The 15505-nt window shown below is 48.1% G+C and overlaps 5 protein-coding genes across 5 annotated transcripts; 3 read left to right on the top strand and 2 right to left on the bottom strand.

Moving 5' to 3' along the window:
* Positions 1-97: 97 nt before the first annotated feature.
* On the top strand, positions 98-2234 carry EDB93DRAFT_1275807 (uncharacterized protein; the record flags this gene model as incomplete). The annotated part of the gene is made up of 3 exons (XM_041454400.1): positions 98-481; positions 641-1097; positions 1150-2234. 3 exons carry the CDS (start codon positions 98-100, stop codon positions 2088-2090), a joined length of 1782 nt encoding a protein of 593 aa, XP_041308666.1. The 3' UTR covers positions 2091-2234.
* Positions 2235-2939: 705 nt separating this feature from the next.
* EDB93DRAFT_1249334 (uncharacterized protein) lies at positions 2940-5383 on the top strand (the record flags this gene model as incomplete). The annotated part of the gene is made up of 6 exons (XM_041452844.1): positions 2940-3016; positions 3078-3457; positions 3510-3529; positions 3582-3782; positions 3839-4693; positions 4748-5383. 6 exons carry the CDS (start codon positions 2940-2942, stop codon positions 5381-5383), a joined length of 2169 nt encoding a protein of 722 aa, XP_041308665.1.
* Positions 5384-7073: 1690 nt separating this feature from the next.
* Positions 7074-8891, bottom strand: EDB93DRAFT_295132 (uncharacterized protein). The gene is made up of 10 exons (XM_041456005.1): positions 8637-8891; positions 8455-8549; positions 8399-8405; positions 8288-8344; positions 8047-8239; positions 7965-7988; positions 7853-7906; positions 7773-7797; positions 7394-7719; positions 7074-7334 (listed from the first exon to the last, which is right to left on the bottom strand). The coding sequence occupies exons 2-10, from the start codon at positions 8519-8521 to the stop codon at positions 7149-7151; spliced, it is 939 nt and encodes a 312-aa protein (XP_041308664.1). The 5' UTR covers positions 8522-8549; positions 8637-8891; the 3' UTR covers positions 7074-7148.
* Positions 8892-10839: 1948 nt separating this feature from the next.
* On the top strand, positions 10840-13225 carry EDB93DRAFT_295054 (uncharacterized protein). Its single transcript, XM_041456004.1, has 5 exons — positions 10840-11382; positions 11452-12056; positions 12109-12728; positions 12779-12893; positions 12953-13225. Exons 1-5 carry the CDS (start codon positions 11032-11034, stop codon positions 13200-13202), a joined length of 1941 nt encoding a protein of 646 aa, XP_041308663.1. The 5' UTR covers positions 10840-11031; the 3' UTR covers positions 13203-13225.
* A 1016-nt stretch (positions 13226-14241) lies between these two features.
* Positions 14242-15216, bottom strand: EDB93DRAFT_1139246 (uncharacterized protein). The gene is made up of 3 exons (XM_041449236.1): positions 14863-15216; positions 14518-14804; positions 14242-14469 (listed from the first exon to the last, which is right to left on the bottom strand). Exons 2-3 carry the CDS (start codon positions 14733-14735, stop codon positions 14304-14306), a joined length of 384 nt encoding a protein of 127 aa, XP_041308662.1. The 5' UTR covers positions 14736-14804; positions 14863-15216; the 3' UTR covers positions 14242-14303.
* Between the last annotated feature and the right edge of the window lie 289 nt (positions 15217-15505).

Here is a 15505-nt window from a genome sequence, read left to right as displayed (position 1 = left end):
GGCCATATATGGGACTTTCCATCAGTTTCAGCTCATCCAACTTGTTGTTCCTGTTCCGCCTTTTCTCACCGTGAACACATCCACACCATCGTTCGCCATGACGCCTTCCGCATACTTGGCCAACTATCCGGAGCCACCAACGGACGCAGCTGTTGCTGATGCTCGCAGAGAGCTCCAATCCCAGCAAGAGCAGCTCTTAGCGCTCTCGGAAAAGATTGCATACGCGGAAGACGCCCTGGCTCAAATTATGGTCGAGAGAAAGCGCGCTATACGTGACCTACGACGCGAAAAGTTGTTATTGGAAGAGAAAGTAACATACACCAAAGCCTATATCTCTCCTATACGCCGGTTGCCACATGAACTACTTCGCCATATCTTCCTCTTCAACTTCGATGATCATCCTTGCTGTGCTTGGGTGCTTGCATCTGTCTGCACGCTGTGGCGAAGACTCACGCTGTCAATGCCGAGGCTGTGGTCCAAGGTGAGATGATACAATTCTTCGCCTGTCAACTTCGTTATTGCGTCATAGAAGATGGCATCGATACCCTCGCATGTGCGTGCGGTGGAGGTGGTTACTGTCTTTGTACTTCGTCTTTGATCTCCTGTGTTTCGTTTTATGATGTTGAATCCTTTATACTAGATAAGGCTTGTAACGAATCAAAGCGCAACCGCTGATACCATACGGCTTTGGCTGGAGCGTTCTGGAGACAAAGTGCCGCTCGATATCGAAATTTACTTGCGAGTAAACGGTGTTTCCAACGAGGGCTCATCGAACCGTACCCGACCTGCTTCACCTACACCGTGGTTGCATCCGCCCAGTCCACCACCTCATTATGTGATCCCTCACCCTCCTGGGACAGCGATGCTCCTACCTCCCGCCCACACTCCTATCATTGTCCCGCAATCACCTTCACACCACGACTCATGGGGATCACCCCCTCCGCCTTCTTCAAGAAATACTCCACAAGCTCAGCGGAATGCTCACTGGGGTCATATCGCAATATTCTACCTTATCGAGCAGATGCACCGATGGCAACGGTTTGTCTTCAGGTTTGATAGACAGTTTCCATCCATGTCCGCGCTGAAATCAATAGCCGGTACGTACCATTCCCAAAGCGATTAAATGTTGTCATTTAATGAGAGTAATAGGTGATGCTCCCATACTTAGAGAATTTGAAATTTCTTGCGCCGAAACTATTTATGCGAGTGAATGGCCGTGGATACCGAGTTCAAGTCCGGCGACCAGTATGTCTCTTGGGAAACTAGAGTCACTGATGCTACACCATGTTCCATTCAAATGGTCATCGCCAATATTCAAGACCAATCTACGGTCTCTCAATCTCCGTTCGCTCCCATCAAATCATCTACCCTTGGATCGCATCATGCATATCATCGCAAGTAACCCAGATCTTGAATCACTCACCTTGCATTTTGCCGTTGCTCTGCCAGCTATTCTTCCCCTTGTCCAGACCTCATTATCTCGACTTCGTGAACTCACCTTTGGCGGTCACTATCATATGTCGCAACTAGCGGACTCCCTCGTGCTTCCATCCCTTGAGATACTCAACCTCGACGTAGAAGCTCGTGATCCGATAGAAGACACCATTACCAATCTCCTACAACGTTCGAACAATCCACCGATTACTCGCCTCTCTGTCTCGTACGGCAGCACCTCGAGCTCGACGCTATATTATGGGCCCGGCGGAGTTGTCATCTCATGGGGTTTCCTAACGGATCTAAATCATTTGCAATCGTTGAGTATAGGTGGGACGCCGCTCGAGCCATTTTTGTCAGCGCTCGGAATGCCCGACGAAGAACAAACCCATTGGGCGTGCCCGAATTTGACGACGGTGGCGATGAAAAGTTGTCATGCGCATTCTGATGGGATAGCGAAGCTGGTGCAGCTTGTGGAGGCTCGCAATCCAGAGTCGGGATCCGCGACGATGGTGAATGGAGTTATCCCGACGAGACTGCAGCACCTGGAGTTGTATGATTGTGCAACACTGGGACAGGACGTGATAGAGTGGTTGAAGAAGAGGGTAGATGAGGTCATCTGTACTGAGCCTTCTTCGTATGTAAGGTCTCCTTGAGGTTGTGTAACCCGAACTGGCGTTGATACTATTTATTACGCAGGACTCGCGGCTCTAGCTGTTGTGGTTTGGTGGCATATTTTTGATTGTTGTACATACAGTGTTGTAATTCACTTACAGTGTATATGTATTTATTTTTGTTTTCGCCTCGTCTTTTCGTGATCCGATGTATGTATGGAGCAGCCGTAACCTGAGTACACTTGGCAGTTGCTTGGCGCCGCCACGAAGATGGGTAAGTGCCTTGTGAAGTCCTTCTGCCGATTTTTACCGTGTAGTTATATCAAGACTTGTTCCGAGTATTTTGGTTCTGACTTGCAATATTAATATAAGTAGCCTGGCAGAATAAAAGTAAGGTCGATTGGTGATGAAGGAGATGTGATTGGTCCACCGAGGCTTGGTAAGAGCAGATCTTATAGTGTACTAGTTCATAGGCGGCCTTGGCAAGAAGCTTCACTAGCCAGTGCTTGGCTGTTGCTTTATTACTTACTCGGGTACTCAATCTTCAGTAGAGCTCGAGACTACCACATGCCAGCATTGGTCCCTATCGCTGTCAGTGACATGCCACTCACGACACATCTGCATCGTTGACGTAGGGCAGACAGAGTGCAAGACGCCAGAGTTTTACATAGCAGAACTAAATATATGGAAAGGCTAAGTGCTGCGCTTTACGTCCATTTAGTAAACAATGAAATACACGCGGTGCCAAGATGCACCGGATTTCTTCCGGGAAACCCATAAACCTAGAGATATAAAACCCAATGGGTTACTTCGGAGTAGGCTTACCGTTCGCCCAACTGAACCATACTCTGGTGGTCAACGCCCTAAGGGCTTGAAACAAACTTGAGTGGAATGCCTGTCCCTATTCCCGAAACACACGGAAACAAGGCCAAATATACTATAGCATTACCGAAAGAGATTACGAGTAGGTACGTAGAAACCTGATGCGGCGCGTATCTGCTCCTTGATTTTGAACCGTCACTATCAAAGGTTCGCTCCCAACACTCTCGATTCCTCCTCCAACTCGCGCTTGGCGCATTCGGACAAATTGACCAGATCCTTTGTCCATAACGAACGTTCAGTGAAACCCGAGGTGACGATGCAGCGCAACGGCCACGGCGACCACGTCCATGCTGTTGCGCAGGATACGCCTCTACTACCTGGCACCGTTCCGTTGCCGCAGCCATCGACATCGACGGCCGTCATAGAATGGGACTGGGATGTCGAGCACCACGACCGACGGCTCGAAGCTAAAGCAGATGCAGCACTGCATGGCGCACAGCCCTTTCAAGTCGACCGACGAGTCCTTAAGGACGTCGTACGAGAGATGACAAATTGTGAAGTTGGCCGAATAAATTTCATGAGTTCCGGTACGTTATCTTCGTCTTCTAGGACTACCAGAACATTAAATCACAACCTCAGGGACGTTTCATAAGGCGAGTGTGCAGCTCAGGGGCCACCCTATTTATTTTGACATCCTGATGTTTGCTGCAGGCATATCTCGTTACTCTTGTTGACACACGCGAACTGGTTGCTCGCGTCGCTCGTCGGTTCATGCCTCGCCTCAAAACCGAATCTGAAGTGGCTACTATGCACTATCTTCGCAAACAAACATCAATTCCTGTTCCGGATGTCTATCATTATGATGCGAATCCCTATAATCGCCTAGGGGGTGAATATATCCTCATGTCTAGGGTACGTTATCATATCGTTCTCATGTCAAGTATCTTGGAGGTCACGTGTCATGTCAGGCAAAAGGAGTTCCCCTGTCACGCGTATACCACACGCTCTCTAATCAAGAACTCAAGTGTCTGTTCGCAAATGTCGCAGCTATCATAGTACCCTTGTTCGCACAACGTTTCTCGCATATCGGATCCCTATATCTAGAGGGTGCAGGCGTAGGCGCCCCGACCCCTCTCTCGGTCGGGTCATCAAACTCTCCGACACCAACGGCGACGCGTCCTACAATTAGCGGCTTTAAATTTATGCCACTGTTGTCGATGAACTCTTTTTCCAACGCCACGGGTTCCCTAGACAAAACAGTCTCATGGCCAACTTCAGCTAGAGAGCCTCATATTGGTCCCATCGTATCATGGCCCTTCTTCGGATCAAATCGCGGAGATCTCTCCCATCCAGATGAGATCGACCGTGGTCCGTGGTCTAGTACTCATTCGTATCTTGCCTCGTGTGTGGACCGGGAGGTCCGGGGCGTGGTTCTTGAGAATGAGGGCAAGACGGCACCGCACCGACTACATCTTGACCCAGATGAGATACAATCCTCCAGGCATCACCATTTGAACGCAGTGCCCGGCGATCAGAGTGATGATAGTGATGAGTGGGATGCACAGGAAAGCGAGGAAGAATGGGATGGCCCTGGTGATGTCATGTACAGGGATTACAGGCGGATGCAGAGAAGCACGTTCCTAATTGCCCACATCATGCGACGTGAGGAATCTGTACGAAAAGAGATGGGTCGCTGGATGCGCATGATGGAGAGACTCGGGGCATGCGCGGATCATTCTGGGGAGACAGAAGAGTTCGGCCTGGACTGCCATGACATAAGTCTGGAGAACGTGTTTGTCGACGAAAATAACCCCACAGAAATAGTAAGCTTTGCCTACTTGCATATATTTTCCGTTCTGATGAGTGATCCTAAACAGACGTGTGTTATCGACTGGGAATCCACGACTACCCGACCACTCTGGGCATGCGCGCATCTTCCAACGTTCCTGCAATCCAGTCCGTTCACGACTCGTATGTTCCGAGCAGCGGTCGAGGATTTAGCTTGTGGCCGAGCCCCCCGGCCAACGCACCAGGGAAAGAACAATGGTAAACCCGTGAATATTGTTGCGATTGCAAAAGAGTGGCTGCATTACGAAGCCATCGGTGCACGCCTGCGCATGGCTCACAGGTGTGTCGAATGGGACGGATGGGAGGAAGGCCTCGTTGATAGTATACTTGGGCCCGAGGACACTGAGGACGAATGGTTCAAAGATGCCGAGTGTACTGCAGATGCGCTTTCTACCTCGAGTGTGCCTGTGTGCGCAGAGAGTCAAGCGAGCAGCTGTGGGGCAAATTCCGGTGCTTTGCATGCTGCGTCATTCAAGCGGCGAAAGAAGGCTGGGCACATACCCTTGAAGAAAGAGCGGGAAAAGGAGCAGATGTTAAATACCACTGGTGACATTTGTGGTGGGCGGGGTGGGGAATTGGGGCGTAGACTCGAGGCCTGGCTGAGCGTCAACGGGGACGGGACGAGGAAAAATTGGGATGAGGAGTATGATGCGGAGGCGGAGTGAATTTGTCTTGGACTGTTTTTTCGGTATGTAGACTAGATCTCGGTGAGTGGATCATTACGCTATGAGCTATGCTTGGACTTAATACTGTATGATACATACCTTATGTCGCACGCAATCACATTTGTCACGGTACATTCTTTTATTATCCTTTGGGCTCCGTCTGTCAATTGATGATTTCTCCTACGACTGAACACATGATGGGCTGTATCTGCTTGATCGTTCGTACGTTTATTAGTGCTTCGAGTGCTAACTGGCATTGAGCCTTGCGGTTGTCTTCAATAGTCGAGTTTTCCACTCAACCCCTACCAAAGCCTCTCTAGTGACTGAACTGACTTTCACTTTGGGAATTAGATGAAGATTTCAGCCAAGTTGCTAGCCTTTTGCGTCCAGTAGTAGTACTCTTCAAAAGTTATCGCTCAAGGCTGAAGCCTGAGGCTGGTTGGAGTCATGCAGGTATATGCTGAGGGAGTCAAATCCTGGGAAAGAGTTCGTCATACGCCGCTCAGTACCAGAGAACTTCAGATCACTGATACCATTTCTTTATTGACCGACTTGGAATGCATTGAAGATTCGTTCGAAATGCGCAGTGAATATGCACAAAGTCACATTCGATCACTCAAAGTTTCCATTCCATTCCATTCTCGATCGCGGCAAATATGGATGATAAAATGTCAGCTGTCGCCCAAAACTGCCCGCCTGATATCGCGATTGAAATGAGCGAGGGGAATCTAGAAGTCACGTCAGTGGTCGTCGGATTGAAATATACTCTCTCCCCGAGAAGCGCGTACGGAAAAACGAATATGAAGCTGCTCCTCATCCAGAGATGGTCATAATGGTTTGATCGATGAGCATCGACCATATTGTAGGCATGAACGTATGTCCAAGGCATGGCAGATGCTACGCCAGGAGACATCGCTTTGCTCAGCTTCTTCATTTCACTTACTTTGGGGTGCTCTTTCGATCAACCCGTTGTGGTTGTGGGTACGCCTCGCCCCTGTTCGATTTCACGTTGGGGTCCGAGGGGATGAACATTGATGCTGATATCCATGAACTGCTGACCCCTGCAGGGCGGCGTGATGTAAGGGCACTCGTCAGGTCGCCTTGTTGATGCCTTCGAATTCGCTGCAAATATTATATCCAAACCAAGATATGGATGTAGTCATGGTCATGATCAGGGATGATGAAAGAAGTACTGCCTTGTGACTTTTCACCAGGAGCGAGATTCGGGCTGTGACATCACTGCCCTTCGCGACGTTTTCCGAGTTCCTTATTGGGACCTTGTGCAAACCATGTTTCCGACTACGGGCACTGTCTATGACCAGTACCGAGATTGGTACACGTCAACTCTCCCCAAGGCATTTCTGCCCTCAATCACAATCTACATGATTGCAATGACGCTGAAGCTTGAGACCAACCATCGTCAAATGCTCGTTCCTAGTCGGACTTTCGCGACCGCAGATCCTCACGGTGTAATGCCTCGCCTGTATCCTGATGATAGTCATCACATCAAGACAAGAGACCCTGCTATTCAAATACAGACAGCATTATACCAACACTTTGTAGACTTCTCTGTAGGCTTGTTGATTTCTGTGCAGAGGCAGTTGTCATGCAGGTAGGAAAGGATTTCCCGAAAAAGCGCAGTAGTGCCCAAAGATATGTCCCCACCACAAGTCGCATTCAGACTAGTGTCTTCAGTCTCGACATGGGCTTCGTGACGTTGTAGTCGCTTACAAATACTTCATCCTCCGAGACCAACATCTCTCTCCTAATTATCACTTCCTCCTGTGCTATATTTAGATGTGATGTCCATTGGGTAATCGCCGATTGTAACGGCGTTGAACTCCAAGGATCTAGGGTGGGATGACGAGTATCTCCCAGATGTTCCAACTTTAAGGCTGAAATTAGCGCGTTTAAGACCGGCGCGGACGATAATGAGGAGAGGGGTCATTGTCTATGTTTAACCCTTGATCAGTTATCATCTTTGTGAACGCTCGGAAACTGGGGACTTACAGCGACTTGCATTGCAATATCAATTGCCACTAACCCCGCAACATGACCTGCTACCCATAAAAAGAACATCACGCATGTACAAACTGTGATGAGCGCCCCAGATTCCACGATCGCCACGATGGTGCTTTTGTACTTGAAGGTGCCCCAAGTGGTCAGAGCAGCTGTCTGTTGTCCTGTTCGCCAGATCCGGTACACGATACCAGTAGTTACTGTTATATTTAAGATCATCTCGAGTGACCATCCGGACAATGCGAAGGCTCGAAAAGTATGCGAAAAGATGTCGGTGTGCTTGGGCGCGAGCAAGGCGACGGCGATAGAAGCGGTAACTGTGGGAGTCATGTTTACATGATGATGCAGTAACTGAAAGATGGATGCGTACCACAGTGAGCTACCCACATAATGAGCTAAAGAAGGCGGTTCAGTGTCATTAGCAGCGTCCAAATCCATGATCTGAATCACCGGTACAATGCAAACTTTGATATTCTGATTCCAGACGATGTAGAGTCTCCATATCTTTAAAAAAGGTTTGTGCATGAGAAAATACACATGTTCTCTCGCCGTATGTACTGACCAAAAGTAGTTCTTGAGCAAATACCTGCATCGACAATTATTGTGTTCAAAGTCAAGCGAGAGAGATAAAATTTCAAACCCACATTGAGAAAGTACATTGACTGAGAAGCTAAGAAAATACGGTTTCCTGCGGTAGCTGCATAATAAAAGTTTGCCCCGCCGGGGACACCAGTGTTCATCGTGCTCGTGAATGCAATCATCGCTTGTACAAACATCAATATCACATGTGCAGTTGCCAGCGCGAATTGAAACGAGGTGGCACCGAGCAGAAGCTTGCTATTAACAAATCAGGACGCAGACGAGAGTGCAGTAATGAATATTCACCTGTGGGCTGGATTCCTAATGGAGATGACACAAATACACGTCCCGAATAATATACAACTGCGATTTTGATTCAGATCTGTCCCCACACCCTATTGAAAGTGAATGAATTACTTGATTCCTGCACAAGTATTCAGCATTTGCAATTTCTGCGAAAGTTTACACTCTACCGTAAAGTATGGCTTCGAGCCACATACACGTGAGATTCATCTGGGCAAGCGTTTGCCCAGAAGACATTTTATTTGATGGGATTAGAAGAGTTGGTCTTTATAATTTCGTCAACAAAATTTTATAGCGGCAGTAGGCAAGTTTTGATCGGCTTCAGCCTGAGGAGAATAGCATTGTGACTTACTGTACCTTACTATGTGGCAAACAACTTGAAGGACTCCCCCTTCGGTCGCTGCAGGAAAGTTATAAACTACTTACCAGCTCAGCGTATCGCAGAATGGGGTCATCCGCTCCGGCAATGATGCCGATGGGTTCCAAGAGACTTTCACAATTCGGAGTAAGCAGGAAGGACCAATGGAATCTTGAACTGGTATCAGTCGCGGTGGATGCTTTAGTCGCTAAGTTTGCAGATGACGAGTTCAAGTGTCGGATATCGGATGTCACAGGATTCACATGAATCACATTGTGGTTAGGGTTTATTTCAATCAATGATGAGATCAACTATCAATGATGCTAAATCGGAGCGGCGTACGATGCCAAAACTAAACTAAACTCTCTAGGGTGACACTGTACAAACTATGCGCATCGATGCATCATATTCAAGGATGCTGTATGGTCTGAAGGTGGATTTCTCGTCGTGGACTTGCAGCCAATCAACCATTTACATCGAAAGTGTTAAGATGATCATATGTCGTGCTTCACAGAGTGCTATGATCTGTGCGGATGATCATCGATCACAAATGCATCAATATGTATTATCCGGGGGATCAGAACAATATTGTATGAGATTCATGTATTTGACTACTCTTACATCCTGGACTCGGAGTACTGCAATGGAGTAAATATGAACGAATACTTCGGAACAAGGCATAAATAGAACATAATTGATGTTTAAATAAATACCAGAGTAAAAGATACAAGCCTGGAACAATATGACATCATTCCTCATTCTCACAGCTGGAAGGGGTCCCCGGTTGACCTGCACCGAGCTAGAAGTAAGTCTCCGCAGCTGCAGTAGATGGTACGGGAACGTGCTTGGTAGCGACTTTCGGTTGAAGTGCCTACAGAGAAATAGCAAATGATTGACTGGAGCGTTTTGAGCACTTCAAACCAGTACTGTGCCATAAGACGGCACTCTGTCATAACATAGTCTTCGATCATGTCCTTAAGCAAAGGCTCATCCTGGGCAATGCCCTCAGAGGTGGAAGTTGGGACCTGATAATTACGGTAAGTCGCATGAAAGCAGAGTTACTCGACAAGTGAGAACATGCAGAAGTATCAGGCAGATCAAAAGGCTTACGAAGGCATTGATGTATGGCTCCTCGATGTAAGTGTGTAAAGCAATAAAATGCTGCCACTCTCAGATCTCGACCCGCTCCATTTCAGCGTGCTTGTGCCCATCATATAGCCGATTTTCTCCTCATCCTGTAGCGTACAGGTACATAGCCAAACGCTCGCAAAAGACACATGACGGTATGCAAGATCACGATCTGAAATTATGAGTGATACAGGTGGGGTCCGGGGTTGAGGCGTAGCGCCTTTATTCACCAAGGAAGGACCATGAGGAAGCGAAAACGCCAGCGAAGAGCAAGCGAATAGTGAATCAAGTCCAAATGAGGTCGGACCGGCAACCAAGTGGAGCCGTGTCGGACCCTAGGCGCTCGTTCCAGAAATAACCTTGTGGCCTTGCTCATAACGTTGATATCCTGAATCCTTCAAAATCCTTGCAGACTCCAACTCGCAGACTCACTGGCACTCCATGACGCTCGAGGATTAAACTGACAATACTGCCAATAGTATGGGCTTGATACTTCTAGTTTGAATTGCCGGCCTGGGCAGCGCCTTCCTCGGATCCAACATCTTCCTTTCATTCTCAGTCCGCTCGCGAAATTTCAGACGACAGAAGCGGTGGCCTTTTTCCAGACTTTGGTCACGAGGAATGAACGTAAGCTATTTCTATCTTTCAAATTGAGTTTCTCCCATTTCGCACATTTTGGATCTATCAGAACAAGAAGCTCTCAATCATCAACGAAGAAATTTCATCTGCAAGGTGAGTCTTCATATCAGATTGAGGCAGTCAAAGCTTGATAAACCTAACGGTCATGTCATCTGACAAGTTTCGAAGCGTTCATACTTCCATTGCGCAGTCGAGATGTGCCACATTTCCAATCAATTGGAACCAGGACAGGGTTGGCCACGGATCATAGCAGCAACATGAAATATGGAAGACCTCTATTTTCGCGTAAGTGGACAAAGGCGTATCTTTCTTACCAAACATTCATGTTTGTGATTCATTGACAGGTAGCTCGTGACCAGTATTACATGCCTCGTAGTTTGAGAGCACTTGACAGCGCGCTAGAATGCACAAATCAGCACAACTTCCCAGCTGACAGCCTTCGCATCAAGTATTTTAAGTACGAATGTTCCTGTCCAAATGTTCACTGCGCTGTGCGGTTACGGAATTGGTCAATCCTTATTCTCCGAATGAAAAATACGATATATAATGTGGGTTACGGTTGGGCTCATACCAGAGGAGTCTTATCCAACACATCCCATCTTCAATATCACTCACGCTTACCATGAATTTTGGAGGAGACGTGTTAGGCTACTGGGGTCGAAACATTATCCATGATCATGACAGTGTTCTTCTCAAAAAGCTTCCTGGACAATCCGAGCCACAGGCTGGTCGTGGACAGACTCCGCAGCTACCGAAGCTACCGACGCTATCGCAGCTACCGCTCTCCTCTGTTGGCGCTAGAAGTAAGTCAAGCCTCCCGGTTGGAATTTTAGGGGCAGGAGTTGGTGGTCTATACACCGCCCTCATGCTAGATTCGCTGGGCATCAACTACGAGATCTTGGAGGCGTCGGACCACACCGGTGGCCGCCTTTTCACCTACAAGTTCCCCAATAGCGAGGAATATGACTACTACGTATGTTAATTTGATCCTGCCGTACCAATAATGCTAACTAACTAACCTCTTTTCTCTCTCGCTAACTAGGATGTTGGCGCCATGAGGTCCCCCCTGCCGCAGAAAGACAGTGAAGGCAAATACAAGACCGGTATCATGAAGCGCTTGGGCGAGTTGATCGACTATTCAAAGCTCAACGACGGTCCCGTACCTCTCAAGTCCAAACTTATCAATTACTATTACGAGGCGAGGGAAGGAGGATCCTTCCTATACTACAACAATGAACAGTATCAAGTTTCTGATACATCGCACCCTCCTGACTTCCGTGCCGAGAAAATGGGTGTCGAGTCCGAGTATATCTCTGTGGGAGTAGAGAATATTGTCGACGACGTCGTTGAGCCGTTCGCTCGCATACTCATAAACGATCTGGAGAAGCAATGCACTAAGGGGTGGGAGGTCATGAAGGAGAACGACGCATACTCGCTTCGCGCATATATGTCATTCAAGTACATTCCCAGTGTCAACCTCAAACTTCCGCCTATGCATCTTTCCAATAATGTTATCAATTGGTGCGAGACATTCGACGACAGCACCGGCTCGTATGATCGCGCTTTAACTGAAGCAGTTCTCGAATCGCTGGCGTTCGCCAAGGCCGATTCAGAAATCATCGGAGACGTAGAATGGAAGTGTTTCGAGCAAGCATGCCCGTTGTCTCCAAATTCGTGCTCTCATACTTCCCGTACCTAGCGGCGGTTCTCATGTGCTCATCGACTACATGACGAAATACATCACCAATAATGGCACCAATGCTCTCATCAACTTCAATAAGAGAGTCACTCGCATCTGCCAGGGTGATCACACCATGGAGGTTTCTGTGCGGGGCGAAGGTGCTAGCCGCACATATTCACATGTTATATCGACCATCCCTCTGCCGTGCTTACGGACGATCGATCTCTCTGGTGCTGGTTTAAACGTGATGCAGAAAAACGCATTGCGCAAGCTACAGTACGGTCCTTCAATCAAAATTGGGGTCCGCTTCACATCAGCGTGGTGGACGGACCTGTTCAATATCGTAGGAGGCCAATCATTCACCGACCTTCCCATTCGAACTATCGTCTACCCCTCTTACGGGGTCGATTCTGCCTCACCATCCACAGTGCTGATCGCGAGCTACTGTTGGACAAATGACGCAGAACGCTTGGGAGCGCTCATCGGCACCGGTAAAGAAGAGTACATCGAGCAACTAAAGGAACTCGTGCTGCGCGATCTCGCGGCAGTACACAAAGGTGAAGCGACTTATGAGTTCTTGTTGAGCCAATACAAGGACATGCATGCATGGGACTGGAACTACGACCCGCTTACCATGGGTGAGTCTGTAGATACTAATGTGATCCAATCGACGCTCACTCCACCACAGGTGCCTTTGCGCAGTTTGGGCCTGGAGATTTCCAGGATTTATACACGTCTCTTAGCGCTCCAAATCATAACAAGAGGTTCCATTTCGCTGGAGAAGTCATCAGCACCCGTCATGCGTGAGTGAAAACAGTCGTTTTTTTGGATGATTACAATTCAAGGGCAATGTCACTTGCAGTTGGGTTGTTGGTGCGTTGGACAGTGCATGGCGTGCAGTGTACGAATACCTGCTCGCTTCTGGAGATGGATCTGAAGAGTCTCAAGCCATTATCAAGAAATTCTTCAAACTGTGGGGCGAGAACGTTGAGTGGGTATACCCATCATCCTTGTGTGGTAAAGAAGAAGGCAGTACAGAGGAAAACACTATGCTGCGAGTCCACATGGGATTCACATATGCTGGTGAAATATCTGGGGAGGTGAAGTTTTGAACAAGACGGAGTAGTTAGCTTGATGTCATTGACCGAATATGTAACATCACTCGCTTTGTACTACTACCATGTATGACTTGTTTGTTCTGAGGAACTGAGATACGTTGTATGTTTCTTGAGGACTACTTGTGTTGATTCCTGAAGCACTGAATCTTTGCAGCATAACATCGTGTCCGGCGAGCACGGTGGGTTCGTCTAAGAAGAAAGCGAATTTGATAAAAATTCTTGAAGTAGCTGGAGCTGCTGTTCTACGGCGCTCGACCCTGGCATGTAAACAAGTACTCTACGCAACGAGACGAAGCCCAGAAGTATCAACGTTCAACTACAGTCTCATTCTTTGAATGTTAGTCTCCCTTCTCACTCGTCTAACTCCTAAATCTACGGGGATGATGCAAATCCATTTTTTATTCATTAAGAAACATCAAGAGACGACCATCAGCGTCGGGTAAGCGAGCCAAACGACGAGAACACGCACTCTCTGAGAGCGGGACGCGGCCAGAGGACCATCAGCGTCGGGCAAGCGACCCAAAAGACGAGAACACGCACTTTCTGAGAGCGGGACGGGTCCAGAGGACCATCAGCGTCGGGTAAGTGAGCCAAACGACGAGTACACGCACTTTCTGAGAGCGGGACGGGTCCAGAGGACCATCAGCGTCGGGTAAGTGAGCCAAACGACGAGTACACGCACGGGCTGAGAGCGGGACGCGACCAGAGGACCATCAGCGTCGGGTAAGCGAGCCAAACGACAAGAATACGCACATTCTGAGAGCGGGACTTGGGCAGAGGACCATCAGCGTCGGGTAAGCGAGCCAAACGACGAGAACACGCACCGACTGAGAGCGGGCGCGGCCAGAGGACCATCAGCGTCGAGTAAGCGAGCCAAACAACGAGAACACGCACCACCTGAGAGCGGGAAGCGGGCAGAGGACCATCAGCGTCGGGTAAGCGAGCCAAACAACGAGAACACGCACCACCTGAGAGCGGGAAGCGGGCAGAGGACCATCAGCGTCGGGTAAGCGACCCAAAAAACGAGAACACGCACTCTCTGAGAGCGGTACACGGTCTGAGCATTGTCGTGAGTGGGTTAAGGTTGTTGAGTTTTCAGTCTAAGACTGCTAGTGAAGTTTCGTAGCAACATACAATCTGTTGAATGTGAAAGTTGCGAATAAGGTGCATTTCTGCTTCATTTTCGCGAACGGAGTCAATGGAGGATCGTGTCGTCCTGGAGCCTCCGTTGGAGATCTGAAATCGTCGTTTGCATTTTCGACTTTCGATTGTCAGGCACCGCCAGCATCCAAAAGACAAAAATACTCACCAAATGATTGAGCAACCAATCTGTGAATACTTGGCGCTAATTTGATTGACAGTGCCGCAAAAATGACATTTATGTTTTACTTCAGGGCGTGTTTCTTCTTCAAAAACGATCCTCATGACGATCGTTGTTCCTGCTTCAATGCTTGGCCATTTATGGTTTGTCAGTCGGGTTACCTGCTTGTCATCGTCAATGCACAAATCGTACTGTCCTTGCTTCATATACTGTTTTTGTACTCGAGCTTCAATTGACTCGCATTCGAACAGATCCTGGAGTATCTTATTGAATTGCTAAAGAGAATTTGATGAGCAAGCTTCCCAGTATAGATTTTCCATTGGGGAGGCAAACCTAAAATGAGGTGCAAAAGGTCACTGATATTGAATGTTCGTAGCCCGTTGCGTCAACCAGTTTCACACAGTCAAGTGTGACAGCCGCGGTTAACTGCGTTGTGACGAATCTTTCAGAATCATGCTGCGTCTCTAGAATTGCCAACGCTTTTTGCACGTTGTGTGCAATCTGCATTTGAGATGAAAACTAATAAGGCAGAATAGTGAGTGCATGCAAATAATCTTGGGAGAGTAGAACACAACCGAATAATCCTCTAGATAATCGCCGATTTCGCTGGAGCATTCGATGATAGCTTGCGTAACAGATGCGTATGCGAGACCACGGTTGTGCAACTGTGTTACTTTGACTTGTATGCCTTGTAGCATCCTAAGTGCAACTCGACGTCGGGTAAATTCAAGAACACGTCAAAAAACATATACTTGATTATGACATCCCTCCGGTTTTGTTCAGAGGGATCCTGGCTGGTCGGGGCGTTGCACAGATGTGAACTCAGACGACGAAGTCGTGACTCCAGGCGACCTAGGTCCGCCTTATTCTGACCCTGTCTCTGTGACGGCCATTGAACCAAGAAACATCCCAGTAACAAAACGAGCTCTCACATCTATGACTTGCAGGATTGACGATAATCCACTAATGATAGCTT

Source organism: Suillus bovinus (genome assembly GCF_016758785.1).
Source record: "Suillus bovinus strain UH-Sbo-P2 chromosome Unknown EDB93scaffold_20, whole genome shotgun sequence".
Taxonomy (NCBI): Eukaryota; Fungi; Basidiomycota; class Agaricomycetes; order Boletales; family Suillaceae; genus Suillus; species Suillus bovinus.
Note: the sequence above shows the minus strand (reverse complement) of the source record. Positions and strands in the feature narration are given on the sequence as shown.